The sequence below is a fragment of the Equus asinus genome, chromosome 4 (assembly GCF_041296235.1).
Source record: "Equus asinus isolate D_3611 breed Donkey chromosome 4, EquAss-T2T_v2, whole genome shotgun sequence".
Lineage (NCBI taxonomy): Eukaryota > Metazoa > Chordata > Mammalia > Perissodactyla > Equidae > Equus > Equus asinus.
The window spans coordinates 103,931,276-103,955,860 of NC_091793.1; the positions used below are offsets into that span (position 1 = coordinate 103,931,276).

The window sequence follows — 24,585 nt, forward strand, 5'->3', positions numbered from 1 at the left end:
CATCTTTCTGGGTCTCTGTCTCTGTCTCGAGTATAAGCATGAAACCCCTCCTTCTACAGCCCTCCCCGCCCCGTACACACACACACACACTCCTCACCCACCACATGGTTCCTCCATCGCTTTGCTTTTTTTTTTTTAACTTAAGAATGATGCACCAGGAACAACTACAAAGTACAAAAGATGAATCTATGGATGTGACACTTGTAAAGGGTAACCCTATTTCACAAGTGAGATGGGACAAAAAAGAAAGAAAAAAGGCCACTGAAGCAATAACTGCTCACTGAATTACCATTAAATTGTAAGATTTACAATCCAACGTACAGTAAGTGCATATCTAATGGAGTTTGTCCTCTAAAAGAATATAAAGTGAATCTTTGCAGCATAAGATGTGTGCGGGTGATGCATGTTTCTTTTATTCTATTTTTTTAATTAAAAACAAAAAAGTTCAAAACACGAAAAAAGGACACATTGATGCCACACCAACAAAACCCTGAGGGAAACTTGGAAGCTTACCTAATTTTAAATGCACTTTATGTTAACTATTCTCATTTTCAATCAAACTGGATTCATTCCTTCAAATACAAAAATAAGACATATATAATCAAGTAAGTATAGAAAAACAGAAGTCATGCTATCCTTCACACAGCATTAACACAGGAACAGTTAAACTTTTTGAATTGTTTGTTAAAAAAAATAAAAACCTCTGAGTCCAAATGATTGGTTATAAACTGCGAGATTTTTTGCTGAAGGCAAAAATAAGACAGAGTTTATTAGTAGTATTGTGTCATTTAATAAAGACAAATAAATTCTTACGTTGACAACATGGAGAGAATTCAATTATGATATTAATGTAATGGAATATCAATAATAATAAGACTATGTTCATTTTTATTAGCACAAACAACCCTGAGAAAGGAATCGATTATTTTGGAGCAAAATCACTTAAAATACTCTAATCAATTCTTTAATAACCATTAAAAGCAAATTCAAATCATCATTCTCTGTGCTGCTTTCTAAAGTAAACATTCATGAAATAATGCCCCTTTTCCATCTCACAACAAACACACTGTAAAATATATCTGATTAGAGAGCCATGCACATGAATAATATTTTAGCCAAAGCTTTCTAGAAAAGGAAAATTGATACAAGGTAGCAGAAGTAATATTATTAGAAGATTTATTTATTTTATTTTGATAAGTAGGTGTCTTTTTAAGGTAGCATTTCAGAAGTCGCTGTCCTTGAATTAAGTAAAATGTAAAACTATTACACCAATTTTGCAAACCTATGCTCTGCTCTTCTCACCTCTCCCCCACATGATCTGAATTTTATTTTAAAGGATTAACAAGTAATACATATGATCAGCAAGGATATCGTCGTTCTTTTAAACCTTAGTGAATCAAGTTGGCTAAAGGTGAAGTAGTGGAATTATCAGGACAAGTGGCTGTGTCACCAGAGCCTTCAGAAAGGTGCTGTACAGAAATGCCTAAATAAACAGCAGCATAAAGGCTTTTATATATGAGATATACACACACAGATCTCTCTCATTCACACACACACACACACACACACACAGCCTGCCTCTGGTTATTAAAAATATAAAATAGATTCACCACTGTATATGAACCAAAAGGCACTTATAATGCCACCTCCCATTAATTTTAGCTTCAATGCTAGTTTAGAGGATGTACCGTTTTCTCCCCCCCTTGCCAAGATATGTGAAGGATTATCTTAAAAATCAGTCGGCTAAAGCCCCTCTCTATGCTACAGTGAGTCCGCGAATTTCCAGCGTCTGATGAAGACCAGTGGAGCACCTGATACTTTTTCAGCAGGGTGATAAAATTAAAGGATGGCTTTGATTTGCTTGAAGAATTACTTCCCTTACTTAATTGTTTAAAGTGCACAATATTCACACAAAGAGGGGGGAAAGAAGAAAATTAAGAAGGTGACTGTAGAGCCTGAGCTAATTGCAAGCTGATTAGATTGTGCCACGCAAGAGCTCTCCCTCCGTTACATACCATCACAGGCTCTGGTCTTTTCCACCCTGCTGCTGCAGCAAACAAGCTGATTTGCTAACAAAGTGGTCAGCTCGGGCACTTGCTCAGCGGCTCACGGGGTCCACAGACGGCTGCTCTCCATGCAGAGAATCTCAAGCTCCATTTTCCAATCTGATTACACGGCTCCTTGTTCCAGCAGCCTTAAACCTTCATGGCAGTTTACCAACATTTTCATCACTTTTTTCTTTTACAAAGCAAAAGAACTGATAAGCTCTCAGGTACCCAGGATTTTATAGTCAATGGCTGGCCAGCAGCCAGCATTCCCTCACCACACAACTGTTTCGGGCCACACTGCATAAAGCAGACAGGATTTACCAGACAGCACAGAACTATTAGAATTTTGCCATGTGGACAAGGAAGCGGCATGTTTCTGTCCGTACGGATGACGACTGTTGTGTGTAATCACATCTAGGAAGTACAGAGACCTAGTAAGTGCCGGGCCTGCCCCCACCCCCAGAAAAAAAGAGGCAATGCAAAACAAACCAATGAGCATATGCCTGTGAATTTGCTATAACCCTAACTAACATGCTCAGGAACTCTGCCTGGGAGATGCAAAGCACCTAATAACTGTTTTTAAAAGTCCTGGTCTGATTACCTAGACCAATTACCACAATTACCATGAAAAATGATCCTGGCAACTTCTCACTAACATCTAAAATTTTGCAGGCAACTCAAAATAACTGATTAGCATCTTCAAACTTTGGCAATTCCCTAGAACTTTAAAAAAGACAAACCAAAAGACGCAGAGATGAAGCACAAAATTTATCATCTAAAGCCACTTCATGAGAATTCATCTGACTCCCTCTCATTCCCAGAAATCCCATCATGCCGTTAGCAGGAGTTTCAAGGTAATACACTCCCATTCCAAAGTTTAAAACAATGACTGCTGTAGCATTTCAAGTAAAACACCTATGGGAGACTCTTCCTCCTACGTAACATTTTTAAAATTGATTTTTACCTATAGCCCATGGGCCTGAAATGCAAAATAAACATGGACCTAAAATGTGAACTGTAACTTTACAGTGAGATAATGTAAATGTTCACTCACTGTACGCTTCAGTTCAACCAAAAAACAATAAACCACCAAAAAATAACAACAGAGCCGCCTTCAGCCATGGCAATAACTTTCCAACAAACATCAAGAAAAGAAAAATGGCTTTTAATGGCCGTGGCTATTCCTGGTTCATTTTTGCATAATATTGATCTATAATAAAGGGTTTGGGAGGGGAGGGGGAAGGGAGGGGAAGGAGAGGAGTCCAGTTATGGGAAAAATGTACAACTTGGCTCACACAATGCCTCCGTACTCCAGCTCACCAGTGCGCTGACCCTCTGCATCTCGGAGTCATTAGCTGGAGTCCCAGCCCTGCCTGCAGGAGGGGGGATTTGAACTCACACGCCGAAATGGGGAGATTCGGGATTTTGAGCATGGCAGACAGAAGGGTCAGTCCTCCTCGCTGATGAGGAGGACACTTGTCCCCTGGGGAGGAGAAAACTGGATGAGTGACTGTCGCAAGATTCAGGCAACGGACATGCTGCTGACTCAGGAATGGACTCTGACAGCCACCCTGCTTGTGTCCAGCCGCTCCGAGTGGGAGCAATTTTAGGGCCCAAGCATTGACAGGTACATGCGAAAGTTAGGGGAGAATGGAAGAGAGAGGAAAGAGGGAGTGAATGAGCAATGCAACAGCAACTCTTTCTCGAGACACATCCACGCAAGAAATAAACATTTTTCCTGATTGCAAGTTGATATTGCCCAACAGCTAAAAGACGTGTGTGGATATGCATATTTAGAACACCCACAGCATTTCTGAAGGGACTTAAAAGAGGACATGCAATTTAAAAACTGATAAACTGGGCTTGGTATAAATCCACATCCACAATACTGCAAAACCCTATAAACTCATAGAAAGTATACACATACACCCATATATGTATTTGCATGTGGGTGGTATTCTGCATAAATGACTGTCAACTTAAAATGCCATTCTCTAATTTATATGCAAATTCTACCTCTGGTAAAATAAAAACATATTTTAAGCAGCTTATAGTGCCAACACATTATTCCCATGAATGATTCCTAGTAAACTATTTATGCCAACTGTGGGTTGTTGCTTTTTTTTCTTATGATTTATTGGATGGTGAACGAAACCACTTAAACTATAGTTGTCTGTATGAATCAGTAATTTTCATGTTTCTAATTAAAATGTAAACAGCGTAATGAAGACATCAAGTTTTTAGGCAAATGTTTCTTCCAGTGCCACTTGGGGTATGGTAATTACTGGAGCAGATCTATGGACGCTCCAGAATCCTCTACAAGTCCAGATTAAAAGCATTACTGCGAAACCTGGCTTTTTACACCAGGGAATTCTGTACTCTAACCCATTCCCAGTTTGCTTACAGATGTACACTGGCACTACCTTTAAAACCTGGTCATTAAAAAAAATCAAAATGGAAAATAATCAAGTAATTTATATTTAAAATGTTGATTATAAAACATTTGCTGGCAATCAAAACGCTGGAACTAGATCTACTCGGATTTGATTTCCTGCCATTAGCTTCTTGAGAAAAAAGAAAAGAAAAGAGAAACAGCAACCAGTGTCTACGCTAAATTTCCAGAGCCCAGAACTGGGTCGAGGGCTGGAGGGAAAATCTGATTCCAGATTCAAAGAAAATGTCAATTTCCAAGAGTTATTTTGTTTAAAGGAACAGTTTAAATGAAATAAATTCACAATACACAAATTAGCAAAATTTAAAAATAATATATAATCCATGGAATAAAAACATGTCCTTTTCCCCTCTCATATTCAAGAACGTAAAAGTGCCCTTGATAGGGAGCTGTAATCTGTTTTCATTTTTATTTCAGCATCTCTTTCTTTCTGAAATACGTCAAAATTTATCCTAAAGCAAATGACCTCTTACACATGCGGAAAAAATACATCACCTCTTCTGCCTACAACTGTTCACTGAACTTCTCGCTGAAGCCTATTTTTCCAAGTTAACCAGCATGCTGGCTTTACATATTTAATACCCAGCACTCGAACAGTTCTTTTTTTTTAAATTATAATTCTGCACCGCCCGCCCCCCACCGCCTCCACACACCCCTTAGAACTACTGTAGCCACATTTGCAGTTGGGTAGTTACAGGTGAAATCTGTAGTGATACGAAAAGTCTAAAACGTATGATAAAAGGAAGGTTTTCCTTCCCACATCACACCCCTGGACTCAAAGTCCACAGACGGACTGATATGGCCAATTTTCATATTATTTTTACATAAATGCTAGACAAGCATGTTGCTAAGGTTGGCTGTGGAATTGAAAATGGATAAGAAATGTGAGTGTGTGCTGGGGTGATGTGAGGCAGAGAAAGAGAGCAATTTTTGCACTGTTATGTTTTATTACTAAAGTAATGCAGACAAATAAAAGTGGATCTACCATCCTGGGGTCAGAGGGAATGCTTAATCTAAAAGTGTGCTTGACCACTTTTCCATCTGAAAACATGTAAGCTTTTTTTTTTTTTGCTGATTTGGGCATAGAGACATAGTATTTTGGGGTGGGGGAGGGGTGGGCATGGAGAGAACTGAGGATGTGTAAGAGGCATATTTTGGTGATGTTTAAAATTTTTTTTAACACCTCTGGGGGTTTTCTGAGGGAAAGAAAGCTGATTAAACAAGGCCAAGTGTTTTGTCGGCTTAAGGGCGATATCATAGTTGTGTTCAATATCAGAAGTGTTGCGAGTACAGGCATCATTTCTATTCGCTTTGTGCCAGAAAGGTAAACACTGGATTGCATTGTGGATTAAAACAATAAGAAATCCCTTTCCTCTCAGGCTTTCAAGGCCGTGTTAATCGGGTGTAATTTTTAATGAACACTAGCTGCTTGGTACTCATTCAAGACATTTCATTAGAAGGTTATTCATTTAAAAATCAACGTTTCAACCATATCAAGCTGTAACCTTTCTTGAAATGTAAATGAATGGTTTAAATGAGAAGATTAATAAAGAAGGGATGTTCCAATTCCAAGCATGGCATTCTATGTATTTTTAAATTTGTCTATGCCAGATGCTGTCAGTCAGAACAAAAAACTGTCCAAGCAGACAATCTGTGCGTCTGAATGTTGATCATGTTGGAAAGTACAGGGGGGAGGGGGGGAGTGTGTCAAGGATTCATGGTCCTTCATCTTTGCAGTAGAGCAAACACGTCTCTCAGTATAGCGACAGACAGCTGCTTCCACTTTCTAATGTGCCCTAACTTAGATCACTGAAAGAATTGTCAGCACTCAGAGAAACACACAAAGATAACATAGCCAGCTGCCATGGAGGGGAAAAACAGCACAGCTCAGAAGAAATGGGATTTGTTCCATTTGCATGATGCTGCCTCCCCTGGGCCCCTTTCTTTCAAATCCAAAGCACAAAAGACAACACTTAACATATTTGCTTAAAGATGACAACCTCATGTTGATTTCATTTGGATGTAACAGTGTCAGGATTACAGATATAAGAATATATTATATCTGTAACAGAGACTGACAAATGTACCCATCAGTGGAACTGTCTGATTCATCTGCTTATACAGCCATTTTACCATCCCAAGGGTGCCATCTAAGTAGTAACTTTAGAAGACTGAAGGTCTAATTTTATTACACCACATTTCAACCTACTAAACAATATTATTTCTAAAATAGATCATTTTTATTGGAAGTCTCCCTGATGAAAAATCCAGTAGACACCAGAGAATTTATGAACTGTATGGGTCCTTTGAACTCAATATACTGCCCATTTTAAACAACTTTTCTTGCTGTATGGCAAAATCCCACTATCAAATAAGTGAAAGTTAGAGAGAATATGTATGTTTTGAGCATCTGAGTACATTGATAGACTAATCAGATTTGAGAGAGAGAGGGGGAAAGGGAGAGAGATTGACTGATTGATTACACGGCCAACTATAAAATCAGGCCTTACCTGGTCCATTTGAATAAATTCTTTGTAACCACTTACCTCTGTCTATTCTATTCTATGTCCTCCCTCAATACAGACTCCATACTTCAACAGCAACTACATGAATAATCATTGCCTGTCAATAGCTTTTGGATATATACCCAATCCGATTTCCAGTTAAGGTATTCTTTAGGCAGAGGATAAGACAAGAGAATGATTTAAAGCTAAATTGGCTAGCCGCTAGTCATTGTAATACGTACGGCTTAGGAAACCATGACTCCGATCTGAAACCTACATAGTTTTACAAATCTTTATTCTGTATGGCTTTATGGATTTTGACTTTATTTTTTAAGCAAATAAAAACATTTAGGATGATGTGATCGAATTGAGTTATCTGCATTTACATTACTCTGATTTACTTGATTGGAATTATGGGGGCAAGAATGGAGACACAAGGAGCAGGCAGAGAGGACACAACCATTCTCTTCACATATGCAGGACATACACAGACACAGGCACACATGTACAAACACACACATAAATGCCTGGGCACATTCAGCCCCATAGCCCAACCAACTGACTTCCCATAATGAAATGCTGGCTCCCTATGCTCCTGCTTTGTCCAAAAGCAGGTCTACTGCATGTTGCTATTTACTGGCAACAGTATAACTCACTCATTTGGTCTTGTTTTATAAAATAGAGTTAACTGCTTATATGTGAAATTTCTGCACAGCAGATGGTTACAAATCATTATTTTCCATTTGTTTAGTTTCTAGTAAGAACACGAAAAACTGTGGTGCAGTGATGCAAAGAAAACTAGCAGCCTGCATGATAACCCAACCAGTGCTAGAAGACACATTAAAAAAAAATCACTCTTATCACATAGTATATCAAGACTAAATATAATTTTGAGGGATGGGAGGGGTTACTTGCCCCCTCCCCATCCATAAAGGAAAATGCCATTTGAATAATTTATTTTATTTCTTAGTATAAAATCCTCTAAGATTTAGCCTCTATATTTTTTAAAGTGATCAAAGTTTCTAGAAGCAACTTATTATAACCATTAATGTTTGTCATCACCCAAGCTGAAATCACTTTCTTTGCTCTAAGTGGCCCAGTTGTCCAACAGAAAATGGGAAATAGGAGCCATTTGTGGACAAGTGCACATGCACAGAAAATTAAGCTGTAAATATCTGGACCAGGTTATTACTGGAATCTGGAAACATCTGGGGCTACAGAACAAGCCAAGCCCCATTTCCACAATGTCCAGGTAATTGCTTAAATGATTTATACCTTACTGTTTCTATTAAAAATGTCTTTAAAGAGAAACATTTGTAGGCTCGGTTCTGCAATAAAAACTGGTATCTGATTTCACTTGTACAAAATCTTGTGAAAGATGCTACAGTCCTTCAAGGACATATGTATGACTAAACCAAACCCTGGACAAAGACAGAGTGCTAAAAGAAGGCGTGGTCACTCAAGGAAAACAATCATATCCAGAAAGCAAACTTTAAGTTGTCTATTTGTGATTAGTGTTTATCCTAATCAATGAAATCCATCCAAAAAATCCTCTTTATGCACAGATGACAAATATATTCAAGCCATTTTAGAGTGAACGCTACCTCAATGTCCATTTTCAATTTCAGTTTTAACTAATTTCTCATAAATCTTGTTGACTGAATCTTCAACTGAATATCATGCCAAACCTATCTCCTAAGGGACAAATAAGGGCCACCTCCCAGAAAGACCTGAGCCACTTCATTAATCTGGAGTGAGATTTAAATTGGCTCTCTTAGATGGTGCTTGTATGAAGCTACCAACTGGCTCGTTCAGAACGAACGAGCTATCAATGCTGTCATGTTTCACAGGTTGCTCTACACACACACACACACACACACACACACACACACACACACTCACTCACACCCACACACATAGCTGTATTCACTTGAAATAATTTTATGTTTCATTTCATATTTTAAGCCAAGAGGAAAAATACAGCTTCATATTCTTCAAGAACTGCTGTGTCTAGACCTAACAAAAAATTCAATTACTGACAGCTCTCAACTATGCTTATGAGGGCAAGGGGGAAAAAAAAAGGACAGCAAAATAAACTATTGACCACTGACTTTTAATCATGGCTCATATTTTGTGACCACCAACTTCCATTACTACTCTCTCTAGGGAATCATCCAATTTTCCTCCATGAAGAGGACTAAAGGAATAATGGCTGACATTTTAGGTGTGAAGAATCTGCCTGGATATTTTTATTTATTTAGTTTAACACCCCAAAACTTCCTGATTATAAACCAGGTAGATTTTTAAGCCCATGCATTTAAATCTTCCCTTGATTTAATTTGGTTGTTGGCAAGCCATCATCAAAAGGCTTTACAATTCATAGTTGTTACTCTCAGTCTCAGGGATTTTAACTTATATTTGAGCAATTTTAATTGGCTTGAAGTTTACTGAATGGTTTCCAGAAAACCAGACGAGCTGATTCAACCAAGGAACTAAATAGATTGTTGTATTCAAAGTGCAATAATGCTTTTGCTACTTCTAACATTTTTTTCCCCATCTTTATTATTCTACCTACAATGTACTATCCTTCTTTACTATCAAACCTCTTTGCTGAAGATGCCGTGTTTCCATGCCATTAACTAAGCAATGTTTGTCCACAGTAGTTCACTTAATGGCATATCTTCATCATAATCCAGGTTCAACAATCAACACTGCAGATATTTTCTTCCACAATAAGGTGTATGAGATCAACCTAGATTTCAATACGAAGTGATAAGACAGCATGTAGAACTTTTCAGATCTGAAGAGCCCAAACTGGGAGAAACTGGTGAGCTTTCAGTAGAGGTTATAAGTTTTCTTAGCAAAATTGTGTTTTTAAAAGAATGACAATAGAACCTTTGTTTTTCTGAGTTCTTTCATGAAGCAATGTGAACAAGTGCCTTTCTCTGGTACATCTATCTTTAGGTTCAAATACACAAATATAAAATAGAAACCTTGTAAAATACTGTTGACTAACTCATTATAATTTCAACATTTCATCAAATTGAATTTCCCTTAGGAAATTTTGCGATGTTATTTGTTGTAACAGTGGTGACAGGTCTGAGAAAGAAACTGACTACTCCACACACACACACAAACCCAACTGGTAATGCAGTTGAACCACTAGAAGACAAGGTCATTGGGTGTAACCACAGAAAATTGTTTACTGCCTAGTATTTAGTGCAAAATAAATTAACAGTGTCAAACACTAAATATAGAACAAAAATATGCAGTTAAAATATTAACCAAAGATATTCACAATCTACAGAGTCAGTGAAAGTTATCACATCAACTGCAGATCAACTAGTTGGCATCTCACATCTTATCACCCTAAAAGTACCATCATATTCCCAAAGAAATCTTTTTGGAGTACCGTTGGGGCACATATTTGCATACTGCCTATTAATCGGAGAAAAGACAAAATAGAAAGAAATGCCTTAGGAGGCACTGGTTTCCATGTTCAACCAAAGGCTGAATAACCAACTGTCAATCAACCCTATGCTGGCAAGAAGTTGATTTGGAAGTCTCCTAGTCTAATATTTTATGATTTTGTACCCTCAAATTTTTCCAACTGCAAACACACAGGGGAAAAAATTAAATATGTAGAGCACAGCGATTTGAAGCCATTCATTGCTGTCTATAATCAAAATAGGCTACAGATTTTCATTTTGTAAGATTTTTAAAGATAGCCTTATAATGTTCTGTTTTTATAAAATAGTTTAAATGCTCTCCTATCCAGAGATACAAAAGTAGAATAAATGCCTGTATGCTCATTTTTAGGTATATAATTCTAAAACTATTTTTCAGGGTTATAAAGTCTTTCTTTGGTAATTAAATTACATGAAGAATATAGAAATTTCATTTTTTTAATGAAATACACAATTTTAATATATCTGTTCTTTAAATATTTTTAAAAGTATCCTCCAATTTTTTAAAAGTAAGATTAATAAAAGATTAACCAAGTGACAGTCTCCTACACTTTTATCAATTCAATTCATCAGACATTTATCAAACACTTACTATAGGTCTCACACTGTACAGGCACACTGAGGAAATTAAAAATAGAAAAATGAATTAGATGTGGTCGGCTCTCAAGGAGTTTACAATTTCATAAATGAGAAAGACAAATTCCCAGTAAACTATAGTAGAAGAAAAATGATGGCAAATGATCAAAAGGAGATTTTTTAAAAAGTGCCTAGGGAATATGAAGTAGGTGTCAAAATGGATCCCGATCAGGGTGGCTCAAGCAAGTTTTCATAGATGATGTGACATTTAAGCTAGACATCAAAGTCCTGGTAGGATTTCAACAGGTGGAAAAGAGCATTCAGGAGAGTAAAAAGAAGATAAACAAAGACTAGGGATAAAGTGGAGGGAAGATGGAATTGCTTCCAGTTTGATTAAGTTCCAACTTTCATACTGCTCTATAATTTATATATATATTTTAAAAGATTTGAAGTCCCTAACTCCGCTACTGCTTGAATTAATCTGCTTGTCAATCTATTCATAGCTTTTACAGGGAAAACCCATTGGCTAACAAATACTCACCAACTCTCAACATATTAGAATTGCTGACACATTTGCTTGTAGCCAATTGGTAAGCATATTTAATGAATGGTTACCATCCAACCTGAAGGGCTTAACAGAGTGATACATGGTCCTTGAGTTTCCTTCTTTGTTTCCAAGACAATTTCTGGAGCTTCTTAAAGAGAAATAAAAAATCTGTTTCATCAGCCATTGGCCACTAGCAATGTTCCAAGTTACTCAAGCTCACTAGTCCATGACGAAGCGGTCATGGACTATACAGAACTGGAAAAAATCTTAATCATCATTGGATCAACTCTCCTTTTATAAAATAGTAAACTGAGGCTCGGAGACGTTGAGTAACTTATCCAAGGTCACAAATATGATAGACTGTTGGCTTCTCTGACAATTTCTTCACCATTGTCCCCTTCCTGAGGTATTCTTACCAGCATGGTGGCAACTTCTTAAGGTTCTCAATAGATTGTTTTGGAGCTTTGGCCAGATGGTGAGCTAGGTGTAGTGCCTGTGGTTAGGATATTCAATTCCGAAGAGATAGCTCTACTTTCATGACTTCAAACCAAGAAGAACAATATTTTTTAGAGAGCAGAAAGTTTAAGATCTCATGAAATGTATCAATTTTTGGTTCAGAGAAGTGGTTCTCAACCCCAATTTGACATCAGAATCACTGGAGGAGCTTAAAAGACAGTCATTCCCCAAACTTCCATTCAACTGGTCTGAGGTACGGCTAGGCAAGTTTCTTCGTTCGTTTGTCTGGGTTTTGGTCATTAAGGTACAGCCAGCATTTACAGACTAGATACAAAATTTATCATCAATCTTTGCTCAAATCAAATCAAATCATACATCTATCTACCTTAATGATTTGAACTCGTGTAATAGAAATAAATGCATTATTTTCCAAAAGAAGCCTTCAAAAAGATATACCTCAATCCTCAATGGATTTTCTTCTATAACTTCATTTGTGGCCTAACCAAATTGAGTACGTTTAGGCAGAAAAGAGAGTCTAAGAGTAATACGAGTCATCTTTAAAGGCATATGTATTTTTCATACTGTTTCAAATTATGTGGAAAAAAGGGGCAATAGTTCTTTTAATTTGGCTGACTGCAAATTGTGTATATTCAAGATTTGATATAGAAACTTCCATTTTAAAAAAGAAATAATTTGTTTATTTGTTTAGATTATAGTGCTTCGTGCTATTTAATGTGGACTAGTCACTGATTCTTAATAAATGATCAGTTTTCTCACATAATTATATTAGGATTTAATTTTTTAATTGCCAATATCATTTTTAGCAACAACAGTCACATGAAAACAGTCATTACCCTCAGCTTTCCTCACAAACCTCCTAATTTCTTTTCCCTTTAGTTATTTCCCCATTCCTACAAGTTGTCTTTCACCTTCTGCCATGCCAAAAAACGCTGCTCTACTTTCCTCCCACTACGCAGCACAATATCCTCTTAATTCAAGCTACTTCCTCTTGATCTAAATATCATATTCCAGGAGCTCAAGTGAAATCTGACTTTCCAGATGATCAAGTAATAGCCAGCCCTACAGATAAATACTAAAAAGCAAAACCAAAAACCCAGTCCCTCAAAACAGTACGTGAGGTATGGGTAAGACTGGAGCCCAGCAGGAGGATGGATGAGACAGCAAGGTTCCTGGTGAGTCTGCAAATAGCAAAGTAGGAAGAAAACCTTTTTCTTCCTGGCACCAAGCATAAGGACACCTGCGGAGTTGGCTGTTAGAAATTATACATACACATAAAAAATATACCTATTCAGGGACACCCGTGCATTGCAATTATACATCAGCAACACCTCCCACGTGAAGCATTTTGGTACAGTAGGGTAGATTTCAAGAAAATAGAATTATATTGGGGTAAAATTGTGGATTTTTGCCAATCATTATGAACAAATCTATACTGTTGTACTGTTCTCACTGGGTATCTTTAAAAATAAACAGTACAAAATAGTTTCCTCTTAAGGTCTTTTTACTTTGATACTAAAACAAGACAAAAATCAAAAAACAAACAAAACAAGCGTTAATACATTGTATGCATTCACTGAGGACTTAGCAAAAGAACAAAGGATAATAAGGAACTTTCAATATTAGATTTGTACTTTAACTACTTAAATATTATTGATAGAGATTTCACACCTATGTTCAAAAAAGCAAAAGAAACCCCAAAAGGGATTTTGCATATGTACAGAATTTTTCTAGAGGGACACTAGCTCGGTCTAAACATCTATTTCTGAATGAGATTGTTCAGTGCTATCATCTTACCATGCACAAGTAAATTCATATTGATAATTAGTTGATTGGTATTCTTAGAATTACATAAAAGATATTTTTCCAATTAGAGAACACTTACTATATTCTTAGTACATTTAAAATCTTCCCATAACAAGAACAAGCACTGTTCATGTAGGCATACAAAATTCCAAATCTGGTGATATTTTTTGCTTGTAGTTTGTCAGACAAGGATACAGGCCATTCAGGGTCCCCATGTCTACATTTGGGCCATATCAGTATTCCCCTCAAAAATGTTGCTTAATCTTCTGAATAATACAAATGAAAATCTCTCTTTAAAGGAGAACTTTGCACCAACACTCTTGGCGTAGGATACCACGGTACGGGCCAGGGATTAGACCCACATCTTTTATAAGTTGGGCCTAAAATTGACTCCAGATTTGTGACTCATGAGTGGAAAGTCAGTTTTAATATAGATGTGCTTTAAAAAGTAAAAATGGCTATTATACTTAACAAGTTACATATTGGGTATTATTCTCAAAAATGACTCATAAAATATCTTTTTAAGTACTTAAAGTCATGAATATGTTCTACTCTTTTACCTCTGCTTGAATGTAATTTTTCATTTTCCAGGAAAGGATACATTTTCTAACTAACCCCGTTAACCTAATTACTCATAAAGAAATACCAAAAGCATCCCTGACATCGATACCTCCACAAAGAAATCTATCTGTGCACATGCACAAGAGCATATTCCATTTAGATAATCAAAACCGTAATTTTTATTTAAAAGATTCCTTTAGATCCACGTAATTCCTAGCAGTAAGATTTATCAAAAGCACTTAAAATTTGCAAATAGTACAACTGCCCTATCCATATCCTTATTTCTTCATCCACATATTTAAATTCAAAAGTATTAACTATTAAGGGTAAAAGAATAATAGTACTCTGTTTATTTAATGGTCTTTGTTTGATCTTAAATGGGAATTGTAATGAAAATGCCTTCCATCTTAAGGGAACCTTTTATCCTACTCAGACAATTATCTTGTAAGATGAAAATCAGTGAATCATACCTAATTAAGATTTATAATTTAGCATCATTCAGGTATATGATCTAAGAGAAAGAGTTTACAACCTGAACTTCAATTTGAAAGGGAGAAGAAGTGAATAGAAGGGAAATAAAACAGCGATTTGGGGCGTAACAATGTCTTATATTGCCACATGTTTATCCAGATTCCTGGTTTAATCCTTTTTAAAGCCAAACATTTAATATGAAAATATAACCTACTAAAGGATAGGAGTAAGGTAGGAAAAGAAGGGTCCCAATTTAAGTTATACCATAGATTTTGTAGATAGGTTATATGACATAGAACATTAAAAAGTATGCATTGTGCCTAATTACCTATTAAAATATTTCAAGTTTACAATGCCTTAAACGCAAAAGATTCCTAAACTGTGGGGTGAATTTATAATTAAATGGGACACTGCTGTAATAGTTATTTTCAAGCCTCCTTTCATTAGAGTACATGTCAGCTGAGAGAGCAAAGCCTTATTTCACAAGGCAAAGATTTTTCTTCTTAGAAGGTCTCATATACAGCATTTCTCTCCACGAAGTCTAACAAGGCATTCAAAATAAGTTCAATTTTTTTTTCTTCCTCAGAAATATCTTTAAAGCCCCCCACCCTCACCCCAGTCTTGGATTACATAAAAGAATAGTTACTTTTCCACCGTCTTTGATATTTCCCTTCCTGGGAGAGTCATCTGATGTGAGAAATATCTTTTGAAAATAAATGGTACAACTTCAAGTGCACTCAGATCCATTTCTTGCTGGACATTCCATCATATCTCAGTTTTGATTTGAAAAAGCTGTTTGACTTCAAAATTTAGTTTTAGGTATCTCGGTATGAAGCTTGATCTCATTGAGAAGTATCTTGGGAAGCAGCAATGTAAATGTTTTGTCCACCCATAACACAGAATATTCAAACCAAAGGGGAAAGGAGTCACAGAGGGTGACTACGTTATTCAGGGAGAAGGAGGTTATTCCAATTCAAGTTCAGAAACCAAGTTCACAGTTTGAATACAACATACTGCAAAGTTAACGTAACTGCACGAAAGAGTCACTTTTCATCTTTAACACAGCTGTCACCACACGTTTATATAGCTACAATGCCACTTCGTAATGTCAAAATATCAATACTTGCTACTATTATAAGAAGATAATTATTTTTGTGTTTGCCCTTTTTTCCTGATTGGTACTCAATGCATTGTGCTTTTATTTCTTTAATGGTCAGGATTTTCTATATTTTTAGATAATTTAGGCTTCTAGATTGAAATACTTATTTTACCTGTGCTTGAAACTAAGGTGGGGTGTGGCAACAGACAAACTCCCAAGGTCTTACTACAAATCTCACTGAAATCCTCCCACTCCAATCATTCTGTGCCTCAGGAATACACGTTTAACTACGTACCTGCATGCAAACAATTACAAAACCCAGAGTTCCTTTTAAGAATATTTGTACAAAAATTCTTGTGATATTTGAGAGCAGATATCAGGCAAAGGGCCACGTGAGATAAAGGAAAAAATATTTCAGTCACGAGTTCATGTACAGAAAGAGCAGAAGATACCTAATGGTCCATTTTCTCATTGATTCTCTTACTCGACAACCATTAGTATTTCTTTAAGCAGAGACACATGGAATAACTGTGGAACAGTCAGTCTCCAAGAAGGAAACCCAGTGACTTCCACAAAGCAGGCCCTCGGTAAAAGTTTGTGGGTCTGGAAGGCTGGGCCGGCTTTATTGCCCTGGGACCTGTACAGGCCCAAGGTCCCCCACCCAGAAGGACCCTGCACTTGGTTTAATGCTCTGACATTGCTATCTTGAATTCTTAATAATTTGTGAACAAGGTGTCCCACATTTTAATTTTGCACCACGCCCCAGAAATTATGTAGCCAGTCCTAGGTGAAGGTGACGATGCGTGTTGACAGTAAGAACAATAAATCAAAAGAAAGGCAAAGAGTTTACAGCAACGTCTGGAAACCAATGCCTTCACATTAGGTACTTTTAAATTTTTATTTTGAATGTTGCTGTTTCCATGAGTGATAGTTCCTCAGGAACCAAAGCAATGAAAGTAGAGGTCACTCATTCTCAGATGAGTTTACTGTCATATGTATATGGCATTTAATCAATTGTCAGTTGCTTAAAAAGCATCCAATTGACAATAGGCAAACATTAGTTGAATCAGGGGGGAAAAAAAGAGATTTTTTTTGGGGTGAGTGAAGTAAAATGCAGTTTCTGTTCTCTTGCCAGCAATATATCCACAAGTGGAGTGGAATAAATATATAAATTTACCAGCAGAAATCAAAACTCATAGGAAAGGAACTGGGGAAAGAGGTTTCCAACATTAAGATTTGGGGGAAAGAAAACATTATGTTTTATAGGTATTTACACGATGGATTTTGTAATAAGAAAACCATTTTTATAAGTTATATATCACTAATAACTTTTAATAAAAGCTACTCATGATATGAAAATGAGAACAAAATCCTAACAAGGAGGAAATTTTCCAATATTATAAAAAAAATACTTTCTAAAGAAAATTTTCTGACCTAAAAATACAAATGCTTAAGCTGGGTTGCAGGGTAAAAAAAAGTTTAACCTTGGGCCTTCATATAATAAATCATACATTCTGTTTACAAGATGTATCAGTTTCAAAAATGATTGGAAGCAGTAATACTAGAAATGCTTTGTGAAAGTCACAGTAGCTCAAATATACGCAAACATATCCATTTATACATGTATTTAACATAAATACATCTGAATTGCAATTCCTCTTTGAATTCACTGCTTCTAATACACCCTGAAAGAAGAGCCCACCATATGCAATGTTAAGCAAAATGTCAATATTCAAGTAACAAGACAACAAGCAGATTTGTGGCATGAAATATGTAAATATTATTAACAGAAAGTGCCATATTATATCTCATGTTTGGATGGTTTCCGATCACCTATCTTTTCTGCCGCCTCAGTGTCTCAGCTAAGACCATCGTCAACAGGTACCGTCCGCATGTGCTGTGCTGAGGCAAAGCTCCTGAGCAGACGGCCGTGATGCCTAAGGAAACTTCACATGCCCACCTGCTTCTGATTTGCTTCAAACTTATCGGTACAATTTATTTTTACCATATTCTTGCCTACCTCTTATTTCCACTATCTTCATTTCTGATAGTAAGCATCACTCAAGTACAACTGCCATTTAAAGGATAACATCAAAAATATCAAAAGGATCAGTAATCAGCAATCACTTCAAAGCAGCTATGCTTGAAATTTCTCCCAGAAGTTAAATGAAAAAGTTAATGATAAAAATTCAAGTTTAGAAAAAAAAGGAAAAAAATGACCGAATCCAATCCTGAAAAGCACTTGCTAAACAGGCATTTATTTTCAGTCTTTCAAAAAAAGTCTTTCGTTTTTTAATAGACAAAAAAATTAGCTATAATCCGTGTGTGTGTGTGTGTGTGTGAGAGAGTTAATTGAAAAATGGAATAATTTTTGGACTCGCAGTCTTCCAAGGAATACCCAAAAATAATTTCTAAGTTCAATTGATTTTAATAAAACATTAGTTCTTGCATATCCCAAAAGAAGGAGACAATTATATTAAGTCTTTTTAAATGAAGGAAGAAAATGGCATTGTTTCCTGGGCCATTTGTTTATTCTGATTTATCAATGACTCAAGATAAAAAAGCAGATATGCTGATTAATCAAGTCTTATCGATCAGTAGCATACATCAATATTTCACACAAATGTCTGCAGAACAATTCTCCCAATCAGAAATTTATAAATCAAACTCCTGGTAATTAAATTTATTAGCTCTGTAACAATAAATGTGGTACTTTATAAAAGTAGTCTGTGAAATCTGTACTCAAGAATATACCGACAAAGGCAAAGCAGCAAACGTTCCTGTTAAACCAAGGGTCTTAGAACAAACTAGAAAGTACAAAACATAAAAGCCTGCAATTGTTTCCAATACACCTAGCAATTCTGCTGATTTGGGGCCATTAAAACTGATTACTTAATTAGGCAATCATTCGAGGCATCCAAACACTCACAGACAAAAACAGGGCATCATTAGCACAGCCGTCCTCACCTTGAGATGAAGATGCTCAAAAATGTCGCAGACAAACTTTCGGGATCTGCTCCATGCATAAACTAACTAAAATATTAAATTCTAAAAGGTGACAACCCGAAGCTCAGGAAAAAAATAATTGACCTATAATGATATTACTCATTTGTCTTTTCAGGTGCCTAATATTTTAAACTGTCTTAGAAACGTCAAGTTCTATCACAGATTGTCTCTCTACAGACTTGGAAGTACTCCTTTCCTCCCCTCTGGTCATACTCGTGTATTATCTAAAAGTAATTAATGAAATTTCTGCTCTCTTGTATGTCTATCAGAAGTACCTGCCTATGGAAAGGTTTTCAAAGTTCCTGCCTAACATGAATAAAAACAACAGAAAAGATTTTCTATTTATGGGAAAAAAACCCTGTGCTGGAAACTCAGCCTCAGCAGTCTTTAACACAACTAAGAAAAAACTCTATGTTTTCACTCTGAAGATATCAGAGACAATTTTAAGCATCTCACTGATTCGGTACAGTCAGGAGAAAGAAAAATATTCTGTTTTCAAAAAAAGATGGTTCCTGAAATAATTCTAAAGAGATCCTATAAACCGTCGTTTTAGAAGAGAAAAGCAAGTCAACTCACACAAACAGCTTCCAAACAGAAGTCTTACTCTCTTCCAGGAAAACAACAATGAGACTTTATTACCCTGCTATGATTCTTTCATTTCAGACATGATTAATTAGCAAGTATTACACTTCTCAAAACTCCCACCACACTCTTTGTGGTCTATCAGCCCAGTTGCTGATAGACTCATATGAAATAGCAAGTAGCCACCAGCAGTACAAGGCAAGTATCCAAAAACTCTATTTCAGAGAAGGAACACTTCTCTCATATCTTTGCCTCCCAAAATGAAGCAGGCTGCTTTTAACTGCTTTCACAAAAAAAAAATTTTTAACTTGATCATTTCCTTAACAATACCTTTTAAAATATGAATAGTGTTCAAGAATACATGGTATATTTAATCTATTACCTGCCTATATTTTTAAGCTGAAATTCCCAAACACTTGTGAGTCCATGTAGTTTATATTGATAACCATCCACATGCACAATTAATAAACAATAGAGATGATGGGAGCACGTAGGTTTTGGGAAACGATTTTTATAGAAAAAAAATATTTCCCAAATAAAAGCTAATATGTCACACATATAATGAAGATGGGAAACAGAAATAAAAGACTACAAAGAGAGGACGAAGGGAAGAGGGCAACTCTAAAACTGAAGTGAATGAAAACTCTGGTTCTCTGCATTTTCCTCCAAAACACTCTTTCAGAATAATTTCCCCTTTAAAACAATCTATTTGCAAAATGCCCACGTGAAATAAGAAGCCAGGCATAACTGAATGTACGATTAATATATGTTTTAACCACCAACAATTTATAAAGGCTGGGGTTTCCCCTTCAACCTTTCAACTGTTATGTCCAAAAAACTTCCCACATAGTACAATAGTAATAAATAGATCTTGTTGGTTCCAGGAAACATTTTTTTTTAATCTTTTCTGGTCAAAATATCCTTGCTTTTTTTCTGTTGTATTAAATTTAGGATCAAAAACATCAAAGCAGCTTCCACCTCGGACCTAACTTTTAGAGGATCAATGTGACAAGGCAGTCCCTGATAGATGTTTCTCTTGATAAACGACTTGTTCAAAAGAGACATTGTAGCTTTCATTTCCTGACCACAACACACTTTTAATTTGCAACAGCAGAGCTGCCAGAGTGTGAGCACTTGCCCACTTTCCAGCCTTTTAGGTTTGTGGCTCTGGTTCCTTTAGGCCACACATTTGAGACAAACAAAATCTAAAAATAATCAGAGTAATAGAATTATAAAACAGGAGCCACTAATGCCACTTTATACATATAGACAAGTGTCTACTTTATAGATATATATATATATATAAACTTTTCCTCTCCAGAATTCTAGCGTGTTGATCACAAGACTCCTGAGTGAACATCATTTGCACAACGGGCATTTAGACACTCAGGGAAATAAATTATGTGACTATTATTTAATAGTAAGCAGAGGCTGGGGAGGGCAAATTTACACATTTAAATCTGCTGTTAAATGTCATGAATTATATGACTGCCTACCCCAACGTGTTTTTTTACATATCATTGCAATGATTATTATTGCTACTACCCAGAAATCACATTTAAGTATCAATACGGTGAACAGTCAAACCATCCAATTTCTGCTCTCAGCACATTGTCCAAGCTCCGATTTAAAATTTATAAATGTAATATCCTCCTCATCACAGGCAGCAGCCCAATCTGCTCTGAATATATATTACAGCTTTAACATCACAGAGGGAAATCGCCCATCTGGCAATCCCATTCGCTCCAACAGCTCCGGGGGAAAAAAAGCTGTGCTCTCTCCTCCTTAAAACATTTCTCAGGGCAAATTATGTGCATCTAAAATAAACAGTCTTCTTATTGATCGCTTCAAAGTCAACAAGTTCCAAATGCAAAATTCAATCAAATCCTTCCTATCGTGTGAGAGCGGTGTGTGTTTAGCTCAATAGTCACCAGAGTCCAACCAGAAGTGTGTGTCGCGCAACGGCTCTTGTAGTCAGTCCCTTCCTTGCATTCACATTTGTGTTATGAGAAAGCAGCGACCACAGCCACATTACAGACCCCTGGCAGCTTTGCCCCACTGCTATTTCTTTCTTTCATAATATGCTCCCTTTCCTTCTCCCCCTCTTTTCAGTGTGAATGCAGGGTGGTGGGATAAATGTAACAACAACAACAAAAAACAATTTAAAGTGGACATATCTTTTGGTTATGCAAAATACTTTTAACATCTTTTTGTTGTTGTGGTTGTTCCCTCTTAGTCTTAATTGAATATCACAAAGTGTACACACGGCATGGTCACAAGAGCTATTGAAAACCCCCTCTCACTCCATTTATCTGACCTTTTTTTTTTTTTTGTAAAGAAAGAGGAAAGAGCGATTTCAAACAAAGTCAATTTCAGTGCCTGATTATTTAATTCTGTCACAGGTTAAAAGTAAAAAGTGCTGACAGGCAGACAAGTGAATGGTAAGGGGGAAAAAAAAAACTACCACTGTTCCTTAAAAGGTATTAAGGATTTTAAGCACTCAAAAATATGTTTTATTTTTATGTAAAAGATATTCCTTCACTCACTCACCCAAAAAAACCACACTTGGGAGAACTGACTACTCCACAAAGTGCAATCATCGAGAAAGTAGATAGTTAAACTGCATTAACAGATTGAGAAAAAGAAAATTTCATCCAGTTCTGTGTGTGTACACATATATATATACTTTCATTAGTAAGCAGTCTTTCCCCACACTCCCGCTCTCTCCCCTCTCCACCCAGCCCCCTCCCCCAAAAAAACCCACGCTGAGTTTAACTAATTTACATACCATTTGACTTCAGCGGTTATATAGTGCATTACTAGTAACATGCAACTTTGGGATTACAGCTAAAACCGATAAAAGTGGACTCCAGAAATCTATTAATCAAAACTGCAATACATAAACAAGTGATAGCAAAAGCAAACAAGCATTTTGACAGATTAAAATATACATATATATTTTTTAAAGGAATTCTATATCATGAGCATCTGCTTCCCAAGCAGAGTCTTCAATGGTTTTATCATGCTATTTAATTTGTCTTTCCTATTTAGATGCAAAGGAAGTAAATTCCAAAACTGACATACCATAAACACTGGTGCTACTGATCATTTCTTGCTGGCAGCACAAAAAGCTGAATTGGATTTCTCACAAGCAGGAATTCCAAAGGTTGCTTTTCATTAAAGCCACTTTTCCTCTCAGCTATCAAATGTCACTGCCTTGAAACGTGGGCCCTTTCGTCAGGTATTCATTTAACCTACATGCATATAATTAAGGGGGAAAGCAACATCAACAAAAAGGGGATCTCAGATCACAGGAGAAGAAAGAAAGGAAAAAAAGCACATGACCAGGAATGCAAGTCCATGTCAATTTCACTCACTCCCATTGAAACTAACAAGAGCTCCGGGGAGGACGGTAATAGGATCAGTGGATTGTATATACCATTAAATTATACATCTTTCTCTCCCGTTCCTTGCCAACAATACGCCCACCACGCTGTACCCCCTCCAAGATGATGTGCTTACATTTTTCTGCAACCGATCTTCTGACATTTTCACGTTCCCCCAGCCACGAGATTGTAATTTAACCTCAACTTTTTGTGTGTGCAAGATTCTTATTTACACTTCTTATTTACTTAGAAGTTAGTTCCCGAAGAAAGTCTAGCCCCACCCTATGGCTCCGCTTTCTTATTTTTTATTTTTGAAGTAAAAAGATAGTAATAAGTAAGCTCAATATAGTGGAAAACGAGATTCTTGCAATCGCGAACTCTTAATCCCATACTATTGTTACAATGATTAAGCAGCAAAAATATGCATTCTAATGTTTCAGGGCTACTTCGTACAGAGAAATTAGACAGCAGGTTGGCGTACAGAATAGAAACGAGTGCAAATTAAATTTAATGTTAACGGCACAACTCGAAGATCTCTTTTATCACCGCTCTTGGATTTATTTATATTCTTTAAAAATAAAACAAACAAAAACAAAAACAAATTTAAACAGATGGTAGAAAACTACGAAGCTCCTCTTACCTGAACGCGCGGAGCGAAAACCCGATAGGTTAGCGTAGCATCGATCCGATGTGTTTGCTGATGAATGGAAGCTAGGGTTAAGTGAAGGTGCCTATGATTTGAAATCATTCCAAGTTTTTGAAGGGAAGACGGACTGCAGCCTCTGCCATGTTGGAATTTCAAACCCAAAACAGCTGCTTGGAAGGAGCCAGCATGCCAGAGGCTGAGCGCAGGCGCAGAGCGCCGCCGAGCCAAATTCAAATCACTTTCACACTAAGAGCCAAAGATCAGTTTTCAAAGGAGAGAGGGAGAAAGAGACGGAGGCTGCCGTGAGGGAGAGAAGACGGGAGGCAGTGGCGAGAGGCGGGCAGTGGAGAGAGACGGGCAGCGGGAGGACCGGGAGGGAGAGGGAGAGGCGCACGGAGCCCGCGGAGCTGGAGGGGGAGAAAGAGAGGCGGGAGGCGAGCGAGCTAGAGACGCGCCAGAGATTCATGGGCAGGGAGGGCTCAATGGCCGCGCCGCGCTGGCCGGCCGGCCGCTCGGGTCATGTTACACGGCCGGGGCCGCGGCGGCCGCCCAGCCTCGCTGACGCGCTCACGCGGCCCAGAGGGGGCCCCGAGGTCATGATTACGCGCGCGGGGACCCAGAGCTCTCCCTGCCCGCGCTCCCAGGCGGCCCAGCCTGGGGAAAGGGGAGCAGTGCCTTGGGGGAATAGGGCCTTTCTTTCCCACGCGTGACCGGCCGGCCCTTGCGCTCCCAGCCAGCCCTGGAGGGCCCGGGACAGGGCTGCGCGGCTCTCCGCCCGCGGGCCCCTCCCTGCCCTCTCCGGCCCTCTCGACAGCTGCGGCCCGGCCGCCCTTCCCCACCCCCCACGACGCCGCGCACAGGACAATATCTGGCCCTGAGAGCCGAGACCTCTCCTCTAGGCCCCCAGCCCCAGCGAGAAAATGACTTGATCTGCCAAGAAGAGGCAACTTCGGGGGGTAA

General features: G+C 37.6%; 1 protein-coding gene across 6 annotated transcripts in view; it reads right to left on the reverse strand.

Moving 5' to 3' along the window:
* FIGN (fidgetin, microtubule severing factor) overlaps window positions 1–24,350 on the reverse strand; it is a 126,674-nt gene extending 102,324 nt beyond the window's left edge. For 2 of the 6 annotated variants that reach the window (XM_044768803.2, XM_044768805.2), the window contains exons 1-2: window positions 23,620–24,349; window positions 22,678–22,847 (exon numbers count right to left, since the gene is read on the reverse strand). Coding sequence is in view for 1 of the 6 variants with exons in the window: in XM_014860233.3 (XP_014715719.1) it covers window positions 22,678–22,702 (25 nt within the window). In the remaining 5 variants the exon portion in view is untranslated. Of the gene's footprint in view, window positions 1–2,015; window positions 2,454–22,677; window positions 22,848–23,619 lie in introns of those variants that run through there. The other 4 variants (XM_014860233.3, XM_014860252.3, XM_044768806.2 and 1 more) reach the window with 4 other exon arrangements.
* Window positions 24,351–24,585: the final 235 nt, after the last annotated feature.